This window comes from Ornithorhynchus anatinus, chromosome 11, assembly GCF_004115215.2.
Source record: "Ornithorhynchus anatinus isolate Pmale09 chromosome 11, mOrnAna1.pri.v4, whole genome shotgun sequence".
Taxonomy (NCBI): domain Eukaryota; kingdom Metazoa; phylum Chordata; class Mammalia; order Monotremata; family Ornithorhynchidae; genus Ornithorhynchus; species Ornithorhynchus anatinus.
This window is the reverse complement of record NC_041738.1, coordinates 37972847-37992091: the sequence shown is the minus strand read 5'-3', so window position 1 is coordinate 37992091 and position 19245 is coordinate 37972847. Positions and strand designations below refer to the sequence as shown.

The window sequence follows — 19245 nt, the reverse complement described above, 5'->3', positions numbered from 1 at the left end:
CGCGCCGCCCGCTCTCACGGCCCCCCCCTCCCGGCAGCCAATCGCCGAGGCCCGACGGCCGGGGCGTCATCGGAGCGCGCCGGAAGGGCGGGGACCTGACGTCATCCACCCGCGCCGGCCGCCTACTGCGCCGCGGAGGGAGGCAGGGCGGCAGGGTGAGGTTCTGCGCCTGCGCGATGGGGGGGGGGGAGAGCGGAGCGTTGAAGGCCTGGCAGGAGGGGGGTCGGGTAGGGTGAAGGTTAGGGCGGAAGTTGTGGCGTTTCCCCCTTCTAGCTGCTTAATAATAATACTGTTGGTATTTATTAAGCGCTTACTATGTGCAGAGCACTGTTCTAAGCGCTAGGGGGAGATACAGGGTCATCAGGTCGTCCCATGGGAGGCTCACAGTTAATCCCCATTTTCCAGATGAGGTCACTGAGGCCCAGTGAAGTGACTTGCCCACAGTCCCACAGCTGACAAGGGGCAGAGCCGGGATTGGAACCCATGACCTCTGACTCCCCAGCCCGGGCTCTTGCCACTGAGCCACGCTGCTTCTCTAATCACCTTGGCATTTGTTAATAATCATCCTGGTGGTATGTGTGAAGCGCTATGTGCAAAGCACTGTTCTAAGCGCTGGGGGGGGGGGAGGATACACGAGAAGCAGTGTGGCTCAGTGGCAAGAGCCCGGGCTGGGGAGTCAGAGGTCATGGGTTCGAATGATGGCTCTGCCCCTTGTCAGCCGGGAGACTGAGGGCAAGTCACTTCACTGGGCCTCAGAGACCTCATCTGTAAAATGGGATGAAGACTGAGCCTCACGTGGGACCACCTGATGATCCTGCATCTCCCCCAGCGCTTAGAACAGTGCTCTGCACATAGTAAGCGCTTAACAAATACCAACAGTATTATTATTACCTCACGGAATGCCCATGGTCGGTCTTCGACCAGAAGCCTTCGCTGGGTTTTGGGGAACTAAAGACTAAATCTTTCACTGAATCACCACTGAGCTCCACAGACCACCTCAGTTATGTCACTGAAAAGGATCCAAAGGGGCAGATTTCAAAATGACATTTATTTTCCAAGAGAAACCTGCCCTTTGGGATCCCTTTGAATAATGTAACTTAGCTGGTTTGTGGGACTCAGGATTCAGTGAAATATTTGGTCTTTGGTTCATTCAGTAGTATTTATTGAGCACTTACTATGTGCAGGCACTGTACTAAACGCTTGAAATGTACAATACTTTGGCTCCCCCACACCCAATTATCTACTCTGCCAAAGGAAGCGTAAAGTACTGTTTTTGTTTAAAAAAAAAACTTCCCTGCCCCAAATAAAAGTATCATTCCACATTTAGACATTATTTATTTCTCATTTTAGGATAAGCGGAGGGAACCTATTTGGAAATCCAGTTTGGTTCAAGATGAGCTTCCTGTTGCCTAAACTGGTGTGCAAAAAGGATGTCGACCAGGCAATCAAAAGTACAGCCGAAAAGGTTTTGGTGCTCCGATTTGGAAGAGATGAGGATCCCGTTTGTCTGCAGCTGGATGATATTGTAAGTGGATTTTTTCAAGGCTTTGTTTGACGCCTTTTAATTACAGGCTTCCACTTTGGACCTCAGCACCCCTGGAGAAGCAGCGTGGCTTAGTGGAAAGAACCCGGGCTTGGGAGTCGGAGAACGTGGGTTCCAATCCTGGCTCCGCCACTTGTCTGCCGTGTGACCTTGGGCAAGCCGCTTCACTTCTCTGGGCCTCAGTTCCCTCATCTGTAAAACGGGGATTAAAGAGTGTGAGCCCCACGGCGGTCAACCTGATTACCCTGTATCCCCTCAGCATATAGAACAGTGCTTGGCACATAGTAAGCGCTTAACAAATACCATCATCGTCATTAAGATCATGGATTCCAATCCCAGCTCCGCCACACGTCTGCTATGTGACCTTGAGCAAGCCGCTTCACTTAATAATAATAATGCTGGTATTTGTTAAGCGCTTACTATGTGCAGAGCACTGTTCTAAGCGCTGGGGTAGACACAGGGGAATCAGGTTGTCCCACGTGGGGCTCACAGTCTTAATCCCCATTTTACAGATGAGGGAACTGAGGCACAGAGAAGTGAAGTGACTTGCCCACAGTCACACAGCCGACAAGCGGCAGAGCTGGGATTCGAACTCATGAGCCCTGACTCCAAAGCCCGTGCTCTTTCCACTGCGCCACGCTGCTTCTCTTCACTTCGCTTCACTTCTCTGGGCCTCAGTTCCCTCATCTGTAAAATGGGGATTAAGAGTGTGAATAGGTTATTACATTATTACTAATAACCTATTACAGTGAATAGGTTGGCCTTGGAGGAGTGGAATGAACAGGCCGGGCTGTTGTACGAAATCAGGGAGGTGAAGTTGGAGGAAGTAAGGTGATGGAGCGCTTTAAAGCTGATTTCTGTGTGTGGCGGAGCTGGATGGGGGACCACTGGAGGTTACCTCACGTAGACTGTAAACCCAGCAGTGGACAGGGATTATCTCTCTCTGTTGCCGACTTGTACATTCCCCGTGCTTAGTACAGTGCTCTGCACATAGCGAGCGCTCAATAAACACTATTGAATGTAAGAGAGCTGCGACCAGCACCGTTGGGTGGTGCCGACAGAGACCGCTCAGATGTCTCCACGCATCGTCCCTGCGCCAGGGCGTCCCTCCTAAAACCTCAGATGATGATGATAATCCCAGTGAAGTAAAGGTTCAAGTGATTAGCTCAAGCAGAAAGATGGAACTGAGAGGAGAATTTGTTTCTCTGAGCTTCAAGGTTCATTTTAACCTCATTGGTAATAATAATGTTATTATTATTATTATTACTCCTCACTTTGGCTTCAAGGCTTTCCATCACCTTGCCCCTTCCTACCTCTCCTCCCTTCTCTCTTTCTACCGCCCACCCCGCACGCTCAGCTCCTCCACCGCCCACCTCCTCACCGTCCCTCGGTCTCGCCCATCCCGCCGTCGACCCCCGGGCCACGTCCTCCCGCGGTCCCGGAACGCCCTCCCTCCTCACCTCTGCCAAACTGATTCTCTTCCCCTCTTCAAAACCCTACTTAAAACTCACCTCCTCCAAGAGGCCTTCCCAGATTGAGCTCCCCTTCTCCCTCTACTCCCTCTACCGCCCCCCCCTTCACCTCTCCGCAGCTTAACCCTCTTCCCCCCCCTTCCCTCTGCTCCTCCCCCTCTCCCTTCCCATCCCCTCAGCACCGTACTCATCCTCTCAACTGTATATATTTTCATCACCCTATTTATTTTGTTAATGAGATATACATCGCCTCGATTCTATTTAGTTCCCATTGTTTTTACGAGATGTTCTTCCCCTCGACTATTTATTGTCATCGTTCTCGTCTGTCCATCTCCCCCAATTAGACTGTGAGCCCGTCACACGGCAGGGACCGTCTCTGTTGCTGACTTGTTCATTCCAAGCGCTTAGTACAGTGCTCTGCACATAGTAAATGCTCAATAAATACCATTGAATGAATGAATATTTGTTAAGCACTTACTATGTGCCGAGCACCGTTCTAAGCGCTGGGGTAGATACAGGGTCATCAGATTGTCCCACTTGGGGCTCACAGTTTTAATCCCCATTTACAGATGAGGTCACTGAGGCACGGAGAAGTGAAGTGACTTGCCCGAAGTCACACAGCTGACAGGTAGCGGAGCCGGGATTAGAACCCACCACCTCTGAGTCCTAAACCCGTGCTCTTTCCACTGAGCCACACTGCTTCTCACTGCTTTGGTAGTCACAAAAATACTTGACCCCCCCAAAAGGCTGCTTTTTTGTATTGCGATCTGTCTTTCTCAATATCCACAGCTTTCCAAGACCTCCCATGACCTAAGTAAAATGGCTACTATATACCTGGTGGACGTGGACAAGACGCCCGTTTACACTCAGTATTTTGATATCAGCTATATCCCATCCACCGTCTTTTTCTTCAACGGGCAACACATGAAGGTGGATTACGGGTAAGTTGATTGACCCGAAATTGTTTCTGCAAAACTCACAGCAGTTCGGTCACTTGTACAGCAGGCGTAGTTGTATCCTTTCACATGCTACTCGAAGAGGGCAGATGCTCACTACCGCTATCTTCTCCCCAATTTTACCTTACTCTATTTTTGAGAAGGATGGAATTTCTTCTTGCAAAGAGGTAATTGTCGACGCTGAGCACTCCGGCAGGCAATGATGTCGGGGTGCCCCTTATCAGGACACTCAGCACTCAACGGCTTAAAAGACAGCAAATGTTTAAAAATCAGCAGTTTTGTATTGTATTTTCATCATTTGTCCTCCCCACATAATTGACTGGAAAAATATGTGGCTTATGTAGAGTGTAAATTCCTAGGTTTTTTTCCCTTTTTTATATGGTATTTAAGCACTTACTATACGCCAGGCACTGTACTAAGCACTGGGCAGAGAACGTCTACAAACTCTGTTGAATCGTACTCTCCCCAGTGTTTAGTACGTGTGCTCTGCACACAGTAAGCAGAGAAGCAGCGTGGCTCAGTGGAAAGAGCCCGGACATGGGAGTCAGAGGTCGTGGGTTCGAATTCCAGCTCTGCCGCTTGTCAGCTGTGTGACTGTGGGCAAGTCACTTTACTTCTCTGTGCCTGTTACCTCATCTGTAAAATGAGCCTCACAAGGGAGAACCTGATTAGCCTTATCGACCCCCGCGCTTAGAACGGTGCTCGGCACATAGTAAGTGCTTAACAAATACCAACATTATTATTATTAGTAGTAAGCACTCACTAAATAGCACTGATTATACAGTACGAACTATCCTTCATGGGGCAAGACCTCGAATAACCGAATCTTTATTTTTAAACCTTTTACAAAAGAGTGAAATCTGATAAATACTGAAATTCGTACATTTCCAACTGAGCAGCCCGCATTCTTCTAGGTTAAACCCTGAGCCGAGAACACCATCATCCCCCGTCTTCCCTAGTCCTTCTGTCCTATCCCCTCATTTCCACTGCTCTTGAAACTTCACCTCCTCGAGGAAACTTTCCCTGTACAACTGGGCAGCACTTGGCAATTTCCCCACACTAAAATGACTTAATCTGGGACCTACGGTCCGTTCATCTTTGACCAACGTCTCCGATCGTGCTGTTGCCTATTTTAGATAATGATGATGCTCTTTGTTAAGCGCTTACTATGTCCCGAGCACTGTTCTCAGCGCCGGGTGAAACTCACCGACGTCAAAGGCTCGCTTTACGTGCTTAATAACCACGTCGTATCATCTGAAAATACATCACCCTCAAGTAAAATCTAAAATTTAAGTAGAGCCTAGTAATACAGATGATGATTGGGTAAGAGCAATTCTAGCAGCAGTAAGGCCTCCACAGCTTCAGCTAACTTGACTTTCCATTTTGATTTTTCTTCACCGTTTTTTTTTAAATCTCCGAGTATTTCTCCACTGTTTTCTTTAGATCCCCAGATCACACTAAATTTGTGGGAAGCTTCAAAACCAAGCAAGACTTCATAGACCTGATCGAAGTGATCTACCGGGGCGCGATGCGGGGAAAGCTTATCGTCCGAAGTCCCATCGATCCCAAGAACATTCCTAAATATGACCTTCTCTATCAGGACATTTAGCCGGGGACGGTGGTTCAGCCAGCGGTCAGAACTGCGTGTAAAAGAAACTGATGCCCTCCTCCCTGTACGGATCACACAGCAGATGCCGCCATCCTCATATTCGGAAAGAAAGGTGAAAGATCAGTTCGCAGCAGTGATCGCTGGCGCCGAGATCCTAGCCAGAGTCCCCTTGCGTCGCCTACCGAAGACTACCGTGGACGGTGCGATTATGGAATCACAGCGCGGCTTCGGAGCGGAGCAGAGCACGGGAGCCTATCTGATAGACGGAAAGCCCGGGGGGCAGCGCCGGGATCTCTGTGCGATTCCCACAGACCTTACCGACACCTAACAGCAGGCCATCTGGGGTCCGGCAACGAATTTAGGGAAGTGGGTTGCCCTGAGGAGTTCACCGAGATTACTTCGCGACTGGGGAAAACCAGTCGTGTATCAGCCTGCGCCGGGAAAGTCGCACACACAATAAATTTTTCAAAATCTATTATTTTTTTTTTTTTTTTAAATATTTCTGATGTCCATACCGAAAGATGTCGGCATTTGAATCTAGAGTCATGACTGTACTTTATAGGTGGGGCAGATCACAGCTGAAAGATGACTTTAGTTATCCTCATGATTGTCCATCACCGGCCCAAGGAAAGGACTCGATCTGGGGAGGTGGGACGGGGGGAAGGGGGGTCTTGGCTGGCCGTAATCCAAATGGAAAGGCACACAGCGGAAGGTCGCAGGCCGCAGGATAGTATCCTCACTTCCTATGGTCTGCTCCGATAGCATCTGTGACGCTGTTAAAACCCTGCTCTCTGGAGCAAAAAGAAAAAAAGAACGTCAGGACACCCTCTCTTATGAGCCCTCCTCCCAAAGAAAGTCCGTGGCCCAGATCCTCTATCACTGTCTGCAACTAATAGTAGCAGTGTGGTCTCTGCAGCCTCCCTAGCCACAGATAAGCTAAGTAAAAACGTAGAAAGTTTTAAGTTTGAGGTGCTGATGGCTAGAAGCCAATATCCGTGCGAACGAGTGAACTCCTCTGGCTTCCTCTTAGCAGCAGCGGGGCCTAGTGAAAAGAGCCCGGGCCTGGGAGTCAGAGGACCTGGGTTCTAATCCCGGCCCCGCCACTTGCCTGCTGGGACAACTTGGGCAAGCCACTTAACCTCTCCGTGCCTCAGTTCCCCTCACTGGCAGAATGAGGAGCCGACAGACCCGTTCTCCTTCCTACTCAAGACTGAAAGCCCCAGGTTAGGACCTAATTATCTTGTACCTACTCCAGCGCTCGGTGCAGTGCTTGGCACATAGTAAACGCCTGACAAATACCACAGTTATTATGACGTACAGATAACCCGCTAGTCAAAAAATAATGACCTTTAGGGCACCTGTCCCCGGAGGCACTAGAAGATCCCTCCCTTGAATCCACCCCGCATCCGGTTACGCGGTCGGGAAGGTTCTTAACGAACACTACCCTCGGGCCCACTCCGAGCCTCACTCACTTGAGAAGGGCCTCCAGTTCCCGTTTCACTGCCTTGACCACAGGTGGACCCTGATAGGTCAGCGCGGTGTAGATCTGCACCAGGGAGGCGCCCGCACGGATCTTCTCCAACGCATCCCGCCCGCTGCTGATCCCACCGACTCCGATGATGGGGACCTGGCCTGGTGATCACAGAAAAAATGCCCGAGACTTGAGGAGATGACACCCCTGTCCTCGGTTTCACTCCGATCCCGTCGCCCTGCGGCCCAAATCGACGGCCGAAGAGGGCGACGAAGCAACCTGCTCCTCGCGGCCACACGCGGAAGTGAAACTGCAGCAGCGGCGGCGGCGGCGACAGTAACAAGGCCCGAAGCGTTACCTTGCGTGAGAGAATACATCTCACTAACAGTCTGAGTTGCCAGAGCTCGGAGGGGCTTCCCACTCAAGCCTCCGGTTTCGGACCGCAGGGCGCTCTGGAGGCCGGCCGGACGGCTGACTGTGGTGTTGGTGACGATCAACCCGTCAATGCCCAACTGCAGACGGGGGAAGAGAAGGGAGGGTCACTTGTGGATCCCGATCGGAAAGAGCCCGTTATTCCTCGGCCTCGAGGACGCTGAACTACCCTGTCCGCTGTACCTCGGGGAGACACATCCATACAGATGACTCACTCTTCCCCCCTAAACCTCTGCGACCCAAGGGTTTATGTATTTATGCAGGGCACAAGATTTAAGCCTCCACGTGAAACTGAGAACTAGGCAGCTTGGAGGAAAGAACGGCTTGACAAATTCAAGTGCCGTACTGAGAGGGGGGCGCCCCCAGATGAGGAGAGAGGTTCAAGGAGCTGGGAATTAGAAGGAAGGAGCTAGTCAAACACTGGCAAACAACTTTTCCTTAATTATTTCGATGGTATCTGTTAAGTGCTTATTATGAGCCAGGCACCGTACGAAGCACTGGGGCAGACACGAGGTAATCACAAGGAGCACACGGGGCTCGCCGTCATAATCCCCATCTTACAGAAGAGGTAACCGAGGCCCAGAAGTAAGGTGACTCACCCGAGGCCCCGCAGCCGACGAGGGATCGACCCGGGTTTAGAACACGGGTCCCTCTGACTCCCAGGCCCGCGCTCTACCCATTAGCCCAGGCCGCCTATCGACCGTGAGAAGAGACATAAGCGGCTCATCAACCACAGAGAAAAAGGTAGAATGTGGGCAGACGGAAAGAGCACGGGCCAGGGAGGCAGAGGAACTGGGTTCCAATCCTTACTTGTCTGCTGGGGGATGTTGGGCAAATCATTTACACTGCTTTGTGCCTCAGTTTCCTCATCTGTAAAATGAGGATCAAATCCTTCTCCCTCTTACTTAGACCGTGAGCCCTAGGTGGGGACAGGGACTTATCTCCAACCTGATTACCCTATTTCTACCCCACCACTCAGAACAACGCTCAGCACACAGTAAATACGTGCTTAACAAGTCCGGGAATCACCATTACCACCGTGCCAGAAACAGCTTTATCCTGAATTCAATCAGCAGTCCCTATCACCTCGGGCCTCAAATCAGTCCTCCTCACGTAAGGAAGATGTACAGAGGTCGCGGTCGGGATCTGGGGGGCAAAATTCAGCTCGGATAACCACCGATCCAGGCCTTTCTTCTCACCTCTCTTACAACACTAGCGATATCCTTTTTGTCCTGGGCTGACAGGTCTGGGGCAATCTTCACCAGCACAGCCGGCTTACACTTGACCTTTAAGCTGTCCCTCTCCTTCAGCACCTGCAGACAAAACACGACCAGCGTTCTTGACATAAGCAGAAAATCCCCTCTTCGGAGGCTGTATCCAGAGCCCTCCGTTGCTTAGGGGGAGTCCAAACACTTCGAGATTTGCAATTTCAGGCCCGGCACACCTCAGTGCAAATGACCTACCTTAGTCAACAGATTACGCAGCTCGGCTTTACCCTGAAGGTCACGCAACCCAGCTGTATTAGGGCTGGATACGTTCACGACTAAGTAATCCGCTAACGGACCCAGCGCCCGAACCCCTTCTGCATAATCGGATGCGGCATCCTGTGAGCTCTTATTCTTCCCTAAATTTATTCCCAACGGCATGCCATCTGTAAGAGAAACATTAAGGCGTTACAGAACAGGGGTTATTCAGATATGGTATTCAGCCTCCTTTTTTTTTTTTTTGCGCTGCAGCTGAGAGAGCCACCTGTCACCATCAACATCCAACATTCCTAGCGCAAGGAATTACCCATCGTGTATTCGGCTCTGTTGACTCTTGGAAAACTGCCAGCGTACCCAACCGTTGCAGGAATCTCGAAAACGCTAGGTAAGGCCTTGTTTTGAAGCACGTCTTGGGCATCCGCTTCAGTCCCCTGACCGAACTGTACCATATGTGGAGAGCAATTGTTCTCCCCTCACTTTCCATAAGATTCGTTTTAACTTATACTGACATGCCAGATATCCACGTATCATGCACAACGCCGCTTACGAGTAGAGAGAGGGCAGCGACCGGCACCCTTTTGGGATTGATCAAACCCCAGATTTAAAAGTGCCTCTGTTGGTTCTACAAGAGGGAATCTAAAGGATGGGAGTCTAGTTCACCTGATCTTCTGGGAAAATCTGATTTATGTCTAGGGTTTTCCGGGAATTCTGCTGAATGTCTACCCAAGTACCGGTGGTCAGGAGTTGCCCAAGTTGATTTACTTTTCAGCGACTGGACTAACTTTCAGATCACGAGTTCTCTTCCACGGAGTTAGGAGGAATTGGTTTGGGAAGATGAGTCGCTCACCTCGAGAGAAATGAATTGCTCATCAGTATGTCACCTGCCAAGTTGATAGGGGTTGGGATTTTGATGGGAAGAGTTCAGGGACTCCTGACCCAGAGGGCAATATGGCATTTTCCAGGAGTGGTCCTAGAGATCCTGCTACTAAGAGGAAAAAAGTGTCCCAGCAATTCATAACAAGGCACCCGATCGTAACCCAATCCTCCCCGAATATAAAGCGCGTCCAGCTGAACGGCCAGGGAACTAAAGGCATTTCAGTGTATGGATTTCATTTCATTTCCCCAGGAATGCTAACAAGAAGGGACTACAGCAGGAAATAAAGCAGGGTCTTCTGTTCGACGGAAAGAAGAAATTTACAGAGCTCGGGAAGGGAAGGGGCACTGGGGAAGATATCAACCCCGATCTGATTCACTCTAAATCACAAACAAGAAGATTTAGGATTGCACTCCCACGTACTCTAAAGGAGGACAGCTGGTCGTAGTCATAGGAACAGCTGACAGCGTGTTCTCGGCCCATAAGCAGCTCACAATCTAACAGGGGAGAGAGCGTTAAAAAAATGAAAACCAACAACTAGAGGGGCTGAAATGGGTAAATTTAGAGGGCATACATCTATCTAGCCGCAGATTGAGAGACGAGCGCTATGAAGGGTGTTACAAAATTCCTAAGTACAAGGGTTGGCTGAAGGGACGATCGGGTTCAGAGTGCTGGGAAATTAATCCAGGGAAGCTTGTCGAAGAAGGTGGGATTTTAAGAGGGATCTGAACGTGGGGAGAGCCATGGTCGGGCTGCCGTAGGGAGGAAGGGTGTTCCAAGCCAGGGGAAGATCACGGCCGAGGGACCGGAAGCGGGACCGTCGAGCGTGAGGATCAGCTGAAAGGTTGCTTTGGGAGGAATGAAGAGTGATGTGGGGAAGAGCAAGTGAAAAGAGCAGATACATAAAGTGGGGCAGGTTGGTAGAGAGTCTGGAAATCGAATGTCAGGAGCTTTTTGTTCGACGGAAAGAGACGGGGGAAACCACTGGACGGTTTGGAGGAGAGAAGAGATATGGGCTGAGTGAGGTTTTAAGAAGCTGGTTTGTGCAGCGGCGTCTAGTACAGACCGGAAGGGGGGCAGAGGCTGGAGTCAGGGAAACCAGCGAGGACCACGGGTGACATTTAGACAGTTTCCGTCTCCCAGGAGGAGAGGTTCTATTTTATTTCTAGCTTGCCCGTAAAGCTTTACAACTTCCCCAGACGCTTTACCACTAAAAACCCTGATTCGCTATAAGAGGAGGGAGTGACTGATGGATAGGAAGCCTTTTAATTCACCGGCAAAACATTCCTAAGGTTCATTCCAAGTTTTTCTAGACTCGTGTGGGAAACTGGACGTCTGTTCTACCTTCTGTGAGCTTGATCTGTTTTTGCTGCCGGGCCCGTAGCCTGTGCTCCACCACTGAGAGTCCGTGGCTGTTAAATCCATATCTGTACGGTTACAAGAGAATGAGAGAAAGTTCTTGAGGGAACGGGGTTACGGCAATTTCGACAAAGGGTAAATAAAACTGGCTTGGAGTTTTTTTCTTTCTACGGTATTTGCTAAAGCACGTACTGGGTGTCAAGCACTGTTTTAATCATAATCAGGTTGGACACGGTCCCTGTCCCACAGAGGGCTCACAGTCTGAGTCGGAGCGAGGAGGATTTGATCCCCAATTTACAGATGAGGTAATTGAGTCCCAGAATTAAGTGACTTTGACCAAGGTCACAGAGGTGGCGGAGGCAGGATTAAAACCCAGGTCCTCCGACTCCCAGGCCCCCGCTCTTTTCATCAGGCCGCACTGCTTCCCCAGTGAGGACTCTCATTAACACGTCTACCGGAAAAGAATAAGGAACCTCTGAAAATTTTAGGCTCAGGGGAGAAAGAATTTGGTAAAGAGCTGACTCCCTGGGGACAAGGCTCAGGTTTGAACCTAAGAATTATAAAGCGGCACGTTCACATCTGGTTTGGAGAAAAAAGGCTTTACTGATAAACACTCATCTCCTCACCCACCTGTTAATGACAGCCTGGTCCTCTGGGAGCCGGAAGACTCTGGGTCTGGGGTTTCCCTCCTGAGGTTTCGGAGTGACGCTTCCAACCTCCACAAACCCAAAGCCCATTCTGTAAAGCCCATCCACAGCTTCCCCATTTTTGTCGAATCCCGCGGCCATTCCGACTGGATTTCGAAACCTGTGTCCAAAGACACGTACTTCCTGAGGAGACGGAGAAACCCGGGTTTCAGAAAGTCACCAGCGTCAGTCGGCACGGATCACGGCCGATCCGGCACCTCGCTTTCCGCTACCTCCCCTTCCCTTCGCAAAAGGGTCGGGATCCCCTCTGATGCTTCCTTCACAGAGCAAATCAATGCCAGGCCCCGCTTCCTTTCTTTGGGAATATGTGTTTTAGTCCCTATTTTTCTTGTTTCACTCCATTCCTGCCTTTCCTCCGGGAGCATTTTTTGACCCTAACTTCAGAGGTCCCCTAAGAAAGGCTCTCTACGGGATGATGACGGAGTCTCCCGTCGGGAACGACGGCTGAGCCTCGATCCCGCCAGTCACGGTTCTGCCGGAGCCCCCGGGGTGAAAAGAGAAACGGAACCATTAAAGTACATCTTTATCCACTGACAGCAAAGCCCTAATTCAATACTAAATATATACCGTGCTCTTCATTCAGCGGTCTTTGCCCTCCCGTCAGACAAGGCCCTGAGCTACGGAAAAGCCACGGTCAAATAAGACGGATAAGTCAGCCAACAACGAGCCGACTCCTAAAACGACATCAGAATAAATTCTTCTCTTCACGTGGCAAGAAAACACAATATACAAGAATCCCAAGACGAAATCCCGTTTGATAGAATAGAGTATGATTTTCTTTACCTAAGGGGCCTTTTTGTTTTTTTTGTTTTTGCAGAGTACTGTACATGCTAGGGTGGGAACAGACAACGTGAAAGAATCGGTCCCTGCCCTTGAGGTGCCTACTGTCTAACAGATCAGGCAAGCCCAGAGGCGGGCACAGATTACTGGGAGTCAGAAGGTCATGGGTTCTAATCCCCGCTCCACCACTGAATAATAATCACGTTGGTATCTGTTAAGCGCTTACTATGTGCCGAGCACTGTTCTAAGCTCTGGGGTAGATACAGGGTCATCAGGTTGTCCCACGTGAGGCTCGCAGTTAACCCCCGTTTTACAGATGAGGTCACTGAGGCACAGAGAAGTTAAGTGACTTGCCCAAAGTCACACGGCTGCCAAGTGGCAGAGCCGGGATTCGAACCCACGACCTCTGACTCCCAAGCCCGGGCTCTTTCCCACTGAGCCACGCTGCTTCTCTACTTCTCCACTTGTCTGCTGTGTGATCCTGGGCAAATCGCTTCGCTTCCTTACGCCTCAGTTACCTCATCTGTGAAACGGGGATTGAGACCGTGAGCCCCACGGGGGACAGGGACTGTGTGCCACTTAATTTGCTTGCGTCCAGCCCAGCGCCTGGAACATCCTAAGCGCTCAACAGATACCACCATCATCCCCCCGATCCGCCCTCTCCTCGCCACCCAAATCGCTACCACCCTCGTTCAAGCTGTCCTATCGACCAGTGCTTCAGTGACGCTGTCCTCTCCTCGTCGTCCTCCTACCTCTCCGGTCGCTCCTTCTCAAGTCTCTTTGGCGGGCTCGTCCTCTGCCTTCCACCTCCTAACCGTGGGGGTCACTTCTGGGTCCCCTTCTATTCCCCATCTACACCCACTCCCTCGGAGGACTCATTCGCTCCCGTGGCCTCGGCCACCACCTCTACGCAAGTGCTTCCCAAATCTCCATCTCCACCCCTGATCTCTCTCCTCAGAAGAGAAGCAGCGTGGCTCAGTGGAAAGAGCCTGGGCTTGGGAGTCACAGGTCACGGGTTCAAATTCCGGCTCCGCCACTTGTCAGCTGTGTGAGTGTGGGCAAGTCACCTAACCTCTTTGTGCCTCAGTTCCCTCATCTGTAAAACGGAGATTAAAACTGCGAGGCTCACCCGGGACAACCTGATTTCCCTGTATCTCCCCCAGCGCTCAGAACAGTGCTCTGCGCATAGTAAGCGCTTAACAAATACCAACATTATCTCCTCTGGCCTTTGAGACGCCTCCACCTGGATGCCCTGCCTTCACCTCAAATTGAAGACGTCCAAAACGGAGCTCCTTATCTTCCCACCAAAACCCGTCGTTCCCATCACCGTAGACGGCACCACCATCCCTCCTGGCTCGCGAGCCCCTAACCTTTGGCATTACCCTTGACTCCTCTCCCTCATTCCACCTATCGCTAAATCCTGTCGGTTCGACCTTCACGACATCGCTAAGACTCGCCCTTTCCTCTCCGTCCAAACTGTTGCCACGTTAATCCAAGCATTTATCCTCTCCCGCCTTGATTACTCTATCAGCCTCACCGCCGACCTCCCCGCCTCCCGTCCCTACCCACTCCAGTCCGGACTTCACTCTGCCGTCCGGATCATTTCCCTACAAAAAACATTCGGGACACGTCACCCCACTCCTCAAGAACCTCCAGTGGTCGCCCATCCAACTCCTCACCGTCGGCTTTAAAACACTCAATCCCCTTGCCCCCTCACTAGTCTCCTGCTACAACCCGGCCCGAGCACTTCGCTCCTCCGATGCTAAATAGGAGAGCCCTCCCTCTTCATCTCCGACAATTACTCTCCCCCTTTCGAAGGCATACTGAAGGCCCGCCTCTTCCAAGAGGCCTTCCCTGACTCACCCCTCTTTTCCTTTTCTTCCACTCGCTCCGCATCGCCCCGACTTGCTCCGTATTTGCTCTATTAAGCGCTCAATAATTAGGATCGAAAGAATGAATGCTCCGCACACGGTAAGCGCTCAATAAATAGGAGTGAATGAATGGGGGGGAGGCTGGTAGTTTGTCCTCAGTGAGGAGGAAGGGTCTTCCCCCCCGCATCCGGAGAAGCAGCGTGGCTCAGTGGAACGAGCCCGGGCTTGAGAGTCAGAGGTCATGGGTTCGAATCCCAGCTCCGCCACGTGTCAGCTGTGTGACTGTGGGCAAGTCACTTCACTTCTCTGTGACTCAGTTCCCTCACAGCCTCACGTGGGCCAGCCCGATGACCCTGTATCTCCCCCAGCGCTTAGAATGGCGCTCCGCACATAGTAAGCGCTTAACAAATACCAACATTATTATTATTATGATGTATGGGACCACCTGATGACCCTGCATCTCCCCCAGCGCTTAGAAAGGCGCTCTGCACATAGTAAGCGCTTAAATACCAACATTATTACTATTATGATGTGTGGGACCACCTGATGACCCTGCATCTCCCCCAGCGCTTAGAACAGCGCTCTGCGCATAGTAAGCGCTTCACAAATACCAACACTATTATGATGATGATGTGCGGGACCACCTGATGACCCTGTATCTCCCCCAGCGCTTAGAACGGCGCTCTGCGCATAGTAAGCGCTTCATAAATACTAACATTATTATTATATTATGATGTGTGGGACCACCTGATGACCCTGTATCTCCCCCAGTGCTGACACTGCTCTGCACATGGTAAGTGCTTAATAAATGCCAACATTATTATTATTATTGGGGGGGAGGGGGGTCCCGTGGGGGGAAGGGGAGGGGGCCCTGGGGGGGAGGGGAGGGAGTCCTGGGGGGGGGAAGGGGAGGAGGTCCTGGGGGGGGAGGGGAGGGGGCCCTGGGGGGGAAGGGGGAGGGGAGAGGGTCCTGGGGGGGAGGGGAGGGGGTCCTGGGGGGGGAGGGGAGGGGCCCTGGGGGGGAGGGGAGGGGGCCCTGGGGGGAAGGGGGAGGGGGCGGGGGCCCTGGGGGGGATGGGGGAGGGGAGGGGGTCCTGGGGGGGAAGGGGGAGGGAGTCCTGGGGGGGGAGGGGAGGGAGTCCTGGGGGGGAAGGGGAGGAGGTCCTGGGGGAGAGGGGAGGGGGCCCTGGGGGGGAAGGGGAGGGGGCCCCGGGGGGGAGGGGAGGGGATCCCGGGGGGGGGCGGGGGGGAGGGCTCGGACTCACGAGTGTCTGGGGGTCCTGGTGGGGCGCCCGGGGCAGGAGTCCGAGGGCGGCGCAGCGGAGGGCCAGCCCGTGCGCCGCCTCCGCCCCCGCCAGCCGCCGCAGCGCCGGCATCAGCCGCTCCGCGTAGAAGCGCTCGTCCCCCGCCGCCGTCAGGTAGGAGGCCGCCAGCAGCCCGCCGCTCCCCAGCACCAGCAGCGCCTCCCGCGCCCGCTTCTGCACGACACGCACCGCCTCACCCGTCCGTCCGTCCGCCCGTCCGCCCGCCCGACCCGCCGCCCCCGCTCCCGCCTCAGCCCGCTCCCGCTCCCTCACCCTGAGCAGGCGGCCCGCCATCGCGCCCGTCCGCCCCGCCCCGCCACGCCCATTGGCCGAGGCCACCCCGCCGCCCTCCAATCGCAGAGGAGGACGCGCCCGCGCCGCGCCCCCATTGGGCCCCCGGGCCGTCCGTCCCTCAGCCGGCCCCGCCCCCTCCCCTCCGCCGCGCTCGTGACGTCACCCCGTGGCTCTCTAGCTCCCCCGCGAGGGCTGCCCGCCGCGCGCCGCTAAGCGCCTGCCACCTGCCGACACCGCACTGACCGCTTGGGGGCGGGGCGGGGGAGGACTCATTCATTCATCCATCCATTCATTCACTCATCCATTCATCCATTCATTCTTTCTTTCTCTCTTTCTCTTTCTTTCTCTCTCTTTTTCTTTCTCTCTTTCTCCCTCTCTCTCTTTCTCTCTTTCTTGCTCTCTTGCTCTCTCTCTATTTCTTTCTTTCTTGCTTGCTCTCTTCCTCTCTTGCTCTCTCTCTTCCTTTCTCTCTTTCTTTCTCTCTTTCTTTCCTTCTTTCTTTCTTGCTCTCTGTCTTTCTCTCTTTCTCTCTCTCTTTCTTGCTCTCTTGCTCTCTTGCTCTCTGTTTCTTCCTCTCTCTCTCTTTCTTGCTCTCTTGCTCTCTCTTTCTTCCTCTCTCTCCTTCCTTTCTCTTTCTTTCTTTCTCTTTCTTTCTTTCTTTCTTTCTTTCTTTCTTTCTTTCTTTCTTTCTTTCTTACTTTCCTTCCTTCCTTCTTTCTTTCTTTCTTTCTTTCTTTCTTTCTTTCTTTCTTTCTTTCTTTCTTTCTTTCTTCTTTTTCTTTCCTCCCTCCCTCCCTCCCTCCCGCCCTCCCTTCCTTCCTTCCTTCCGTCCTTCCTTCCTTCCTTCCTTCCTTCCTTCCTTCCTTCCTTCCTTCCTTCCTTCCTTCCTTCCTCCCTCCCTTCTTTCTTTTCTTTCTTTCTTGTTTACGGAGAGCTCCCTGTGTGCGAAGCACTGAGCTAAGCGCTTGGGCGACTACACTCTTCACTCCCTCCTTCAGTTGCATTTATGGAGCGCTCCCTTGTGTGCACAGCCCTGGGCTAAGCGCTAAGGTGCAGGCACTTTCATTCATTCAATCGTATTTGCAGAGCGCTCCCTTGTGTGCGGAGCCCTATGCTAAACCCTTGGGCGACTACACTCTTCATTCATTCGATCGTATTTACGGAGCGCTCCCTTGTGTGTGAAGCACTGGGCTAAGCGCTTGGACTAGTACACTCTTCACTCCCTCCCCCATTCAATCCTATTTATGGAGCGCTTCCTGTGTGCAAATCGCTGTACTAAGCGCTTGGGCGAGTACACTATTCACTCCCTCATTCCATCGTATTTATTGAGCGCTTCCTGTGTGCGAAGCACTGTGCTAAGCGCTTGGGCGAGTACACTCTTCATTCGTTCAGTCAGTCGTCTTTATTGAGCACTTCCTGGGTGAGAGTACGATATAACAAGGGACGGGCACATTCCTACCCACAACGAGCTCACAGTCTCGAGGAGACAGACATTACTATGAATAAAGAAAGAAATAAATAAATGACAGAAAGTTGCATATGTGCTGTGGGGATGGGAGGGATGATGAAGGAAGGAGCAAGTAAGAGCGGGGCAGAAGGGAGTGGGAGAAGAGGAGAGGAGGGTTTAGTCGGGGAAGGCTTCTTGGAGGATGTTGTCCACAAGAACCGACCGACTGGCAGCCGGGCCTATGGAGCAGAACCGAGAGGACAAGAGAGACTCCATTTTCGTGAATCCAGGGCTTCCTTCCATTTTACGATCCCCTCCAGTTTGTGAAATTGTCGACCCCCAGACAACAAAGATAACCACAACGTTCTGCCGACTCCCGTGTCAAGAATCCGTGATCGCTTCATGTCGTTGACCCCTGACTGCAGCTGCTAATTGCCGACTGCACATCTGTTCATCTCCGGAAAATAGGAACCGAACCCAGGAACTGATGGCCGACTCCCCCGTTCCTCCCTTCCTCACTGATTGGCCGTACGCTTCAATCAAGGTAATGTTCTGAGGGACGCCCGGGGCTACACGCCACTCGTATCCCGCCGGGATGAACGGACGTGTAGCCACTCTCCTCCTTTCTGCGCTATCCCGACTCCCGTCTCCGAGTCTTTCTGACTCTATCACCACCTGGGGTCATCGAACCCTATGATCGGAATTGCCGATCTTCCCTCTGACACTTTCAGGTTATTTTTCGAGGACAGAGGAGATGGGCCTTCAATAAGGCTTTGGAATGGGAGAGCGATTATCTATCAATACGGGATTATCTATCAATACGGGAGAGCGATTATCCATCAATGCGGGACAGGCCAAGTAGGAGGGAGACCGGAGAGAAAGAGTAGAAGTAGACGGTGATCTGGTTGTAGATAGGGAACGTGTCTACCGACACATACTGTACTCTCCCAAGCGCTTAGTACAGTACTCTGCACACTTCGTAAATACACCTCCGCCAAACTAATTCTCTTCCCCTCTTCAAAACCCTACTTAAAGCTCACCTCCTCCAAGAGGCCTTCCCAGACTGAGCTCCCCCCTTTTCCCTCTGCTCCCTCTACCCCCCTTCACCTCTCCGCAGCTAGACCCTCTTCTCCCTCCTTTCCCTCTGCTCCTCCCCCCTCCCGTCCCATCCCCTCAGCACCGTACTCGTCCGCTCGACTGTACGTATCTTCATTACCCTATTTATTTTGTTAATGAGATGTACATCACCTTGATTCTATTTATTTGCTATTGTTTTAATGAGATGTTCTTCCCCTAGATTCTATTTATTGCCATTGTGCTTGTCTGTCCGTCTCCCCCGATTAGACTGTAAGCCCGTCAAAGGGCGGGGACTGCCTCTATCTGTTACCGATCTGTGCATTCCAAGCGCTTAGTACAGTGCTCTGCACATAGTAAGCGCTCAATAAATACTATTGAATGAATGAATGAAGTGAGGATGTTTATAGAGGTTTACCGTGGGCAGAACGCTGTACCAAGTGGTTGTGAGGGTACAAAAGAGCTGGTGGAAGCGTTTCCCGCCCTCAAGAAGGGTGTGGGAAGAAGGAAGCCAGGAGATTCGCTGAGGGAAGGAGAGGAAAGAAAACGGGAAATGGCAGTGAGTGTC

At 52.1% G+C, this 19245-nt stretch overlaps 2 protein-coding genes across 4 annotated transcripts; one reads left to right on the top strand and one right to left on the bottom strand.

The window, feature by feature from the left end:
* Nucleotides 1–66: 66 nt before the first annotated feature.
* TXNL4B (thioredoxin like 4B) lies at nt 67–6055 on the top strand. Of its 3 annotated transcripts, none has more exons than XM_029076260.1 (4): nt 67–155; nt 1351–1525; nt 3805–3956; nt 5415–6055. In XM_029076260.1, the coding sequence occupies exons 2-4, from the start codon at nt 1394–1396 to the stop codon at nt 5578–5580; spliced, it is 450 nt and encodes a 149-aa protein (XP_028932093.1). In that variant the 5' UTR covers nt 67–155; nt 1351–1393; the 3' UTR covers nt 5581–6055. The 3 variants fall into 3 exon arrangements, with proteins under 3 accessions (XP_028932093.1, XP_028932094.1, XP_039769403.1); XM_029076261.1 differs by lacking the exon at nt 67–155 and adding an exon at nt 199–227; XM_039913469.1 differs by lacking the exon at nt 67–155 and adding an exon at nt 220–238.
* Nucleotides 6038–16163, bottom strand: DHODH (dihydroorotate dehydrogenase (quinone)). Its single transcript, XM_029076259.2, has 9 exons — nt 16136–16163; nt 15824–16036; nt 11831–12030; nt 11186–11268; nt 8947–9134; nt 8683–8796; nt 7410–7563; nt 7053–7212; nt 6038–6371 (listed from the first exon to the last, which is right to left on the bottom strand). The coding sequence occupies exons 1-9, from the start codon at nt 16154–16156 to the stop codon at nt 6317–6319; spliced, it is 1188 nt and encodes a 395-aa protein (XP_028932092.1). The 5' UTR covers nt 16157–16163; the 3' UTR covers nt 6038–6316.
* Between the last annotated feature and the right edge of the window lie 3082 nt (nt 16164–19245).

What these genes read in the sequence shown, in the direction of transcription:
- DHODH (XM_029076259.2), bottom strand. Translation starts at nt 16,156, where the DNA reads ATGGCGGGCCGCCTGCTCAGG. An exon ending in TGCGTAATCTGTTGACTAAG is followed by an intron (nt 8,797 to 8,946) that starts GTAGGTCATTTG and finishes TTTTGTCTGCAG; the next exon opens with GTGCTGAAGGAGAGGGACAG. An exon ending in GATGTATTCTCTCACGCAAG is followed by an intron (nt 7,213 to 7,409) that starts GTAACGCTTCGG and finishes TGTGATCACCAG; the next exon opens with GCCAGGTCCCCATCATCGGA.
- TXNL4B (XM_029076260.1), top strand. Translation starts at nt 1,394, where the DNA reads ATGAGCTTCCTGTTGCCTAAACTGGTGTGCAAAAAGGATGTCGACCAG. An exon ending in GTCTGCAGCTGGATGATATT is followed by an intron (nt 1,526 to 3,804) that starts GTAAGTGGATTT and finishes CAATATCCACAG; the next exon opens with CTTTCCAAGACCTCCCATGA. An exon ending in CACATGAAGGTGGATTACGG is followed by an intron (nt 3,957 to 5,414) that starts GTAAGTTGATTG and finishes TGTTTTCTTTAG; the next exon opens with ATCCCCAGATCACACTAAAT.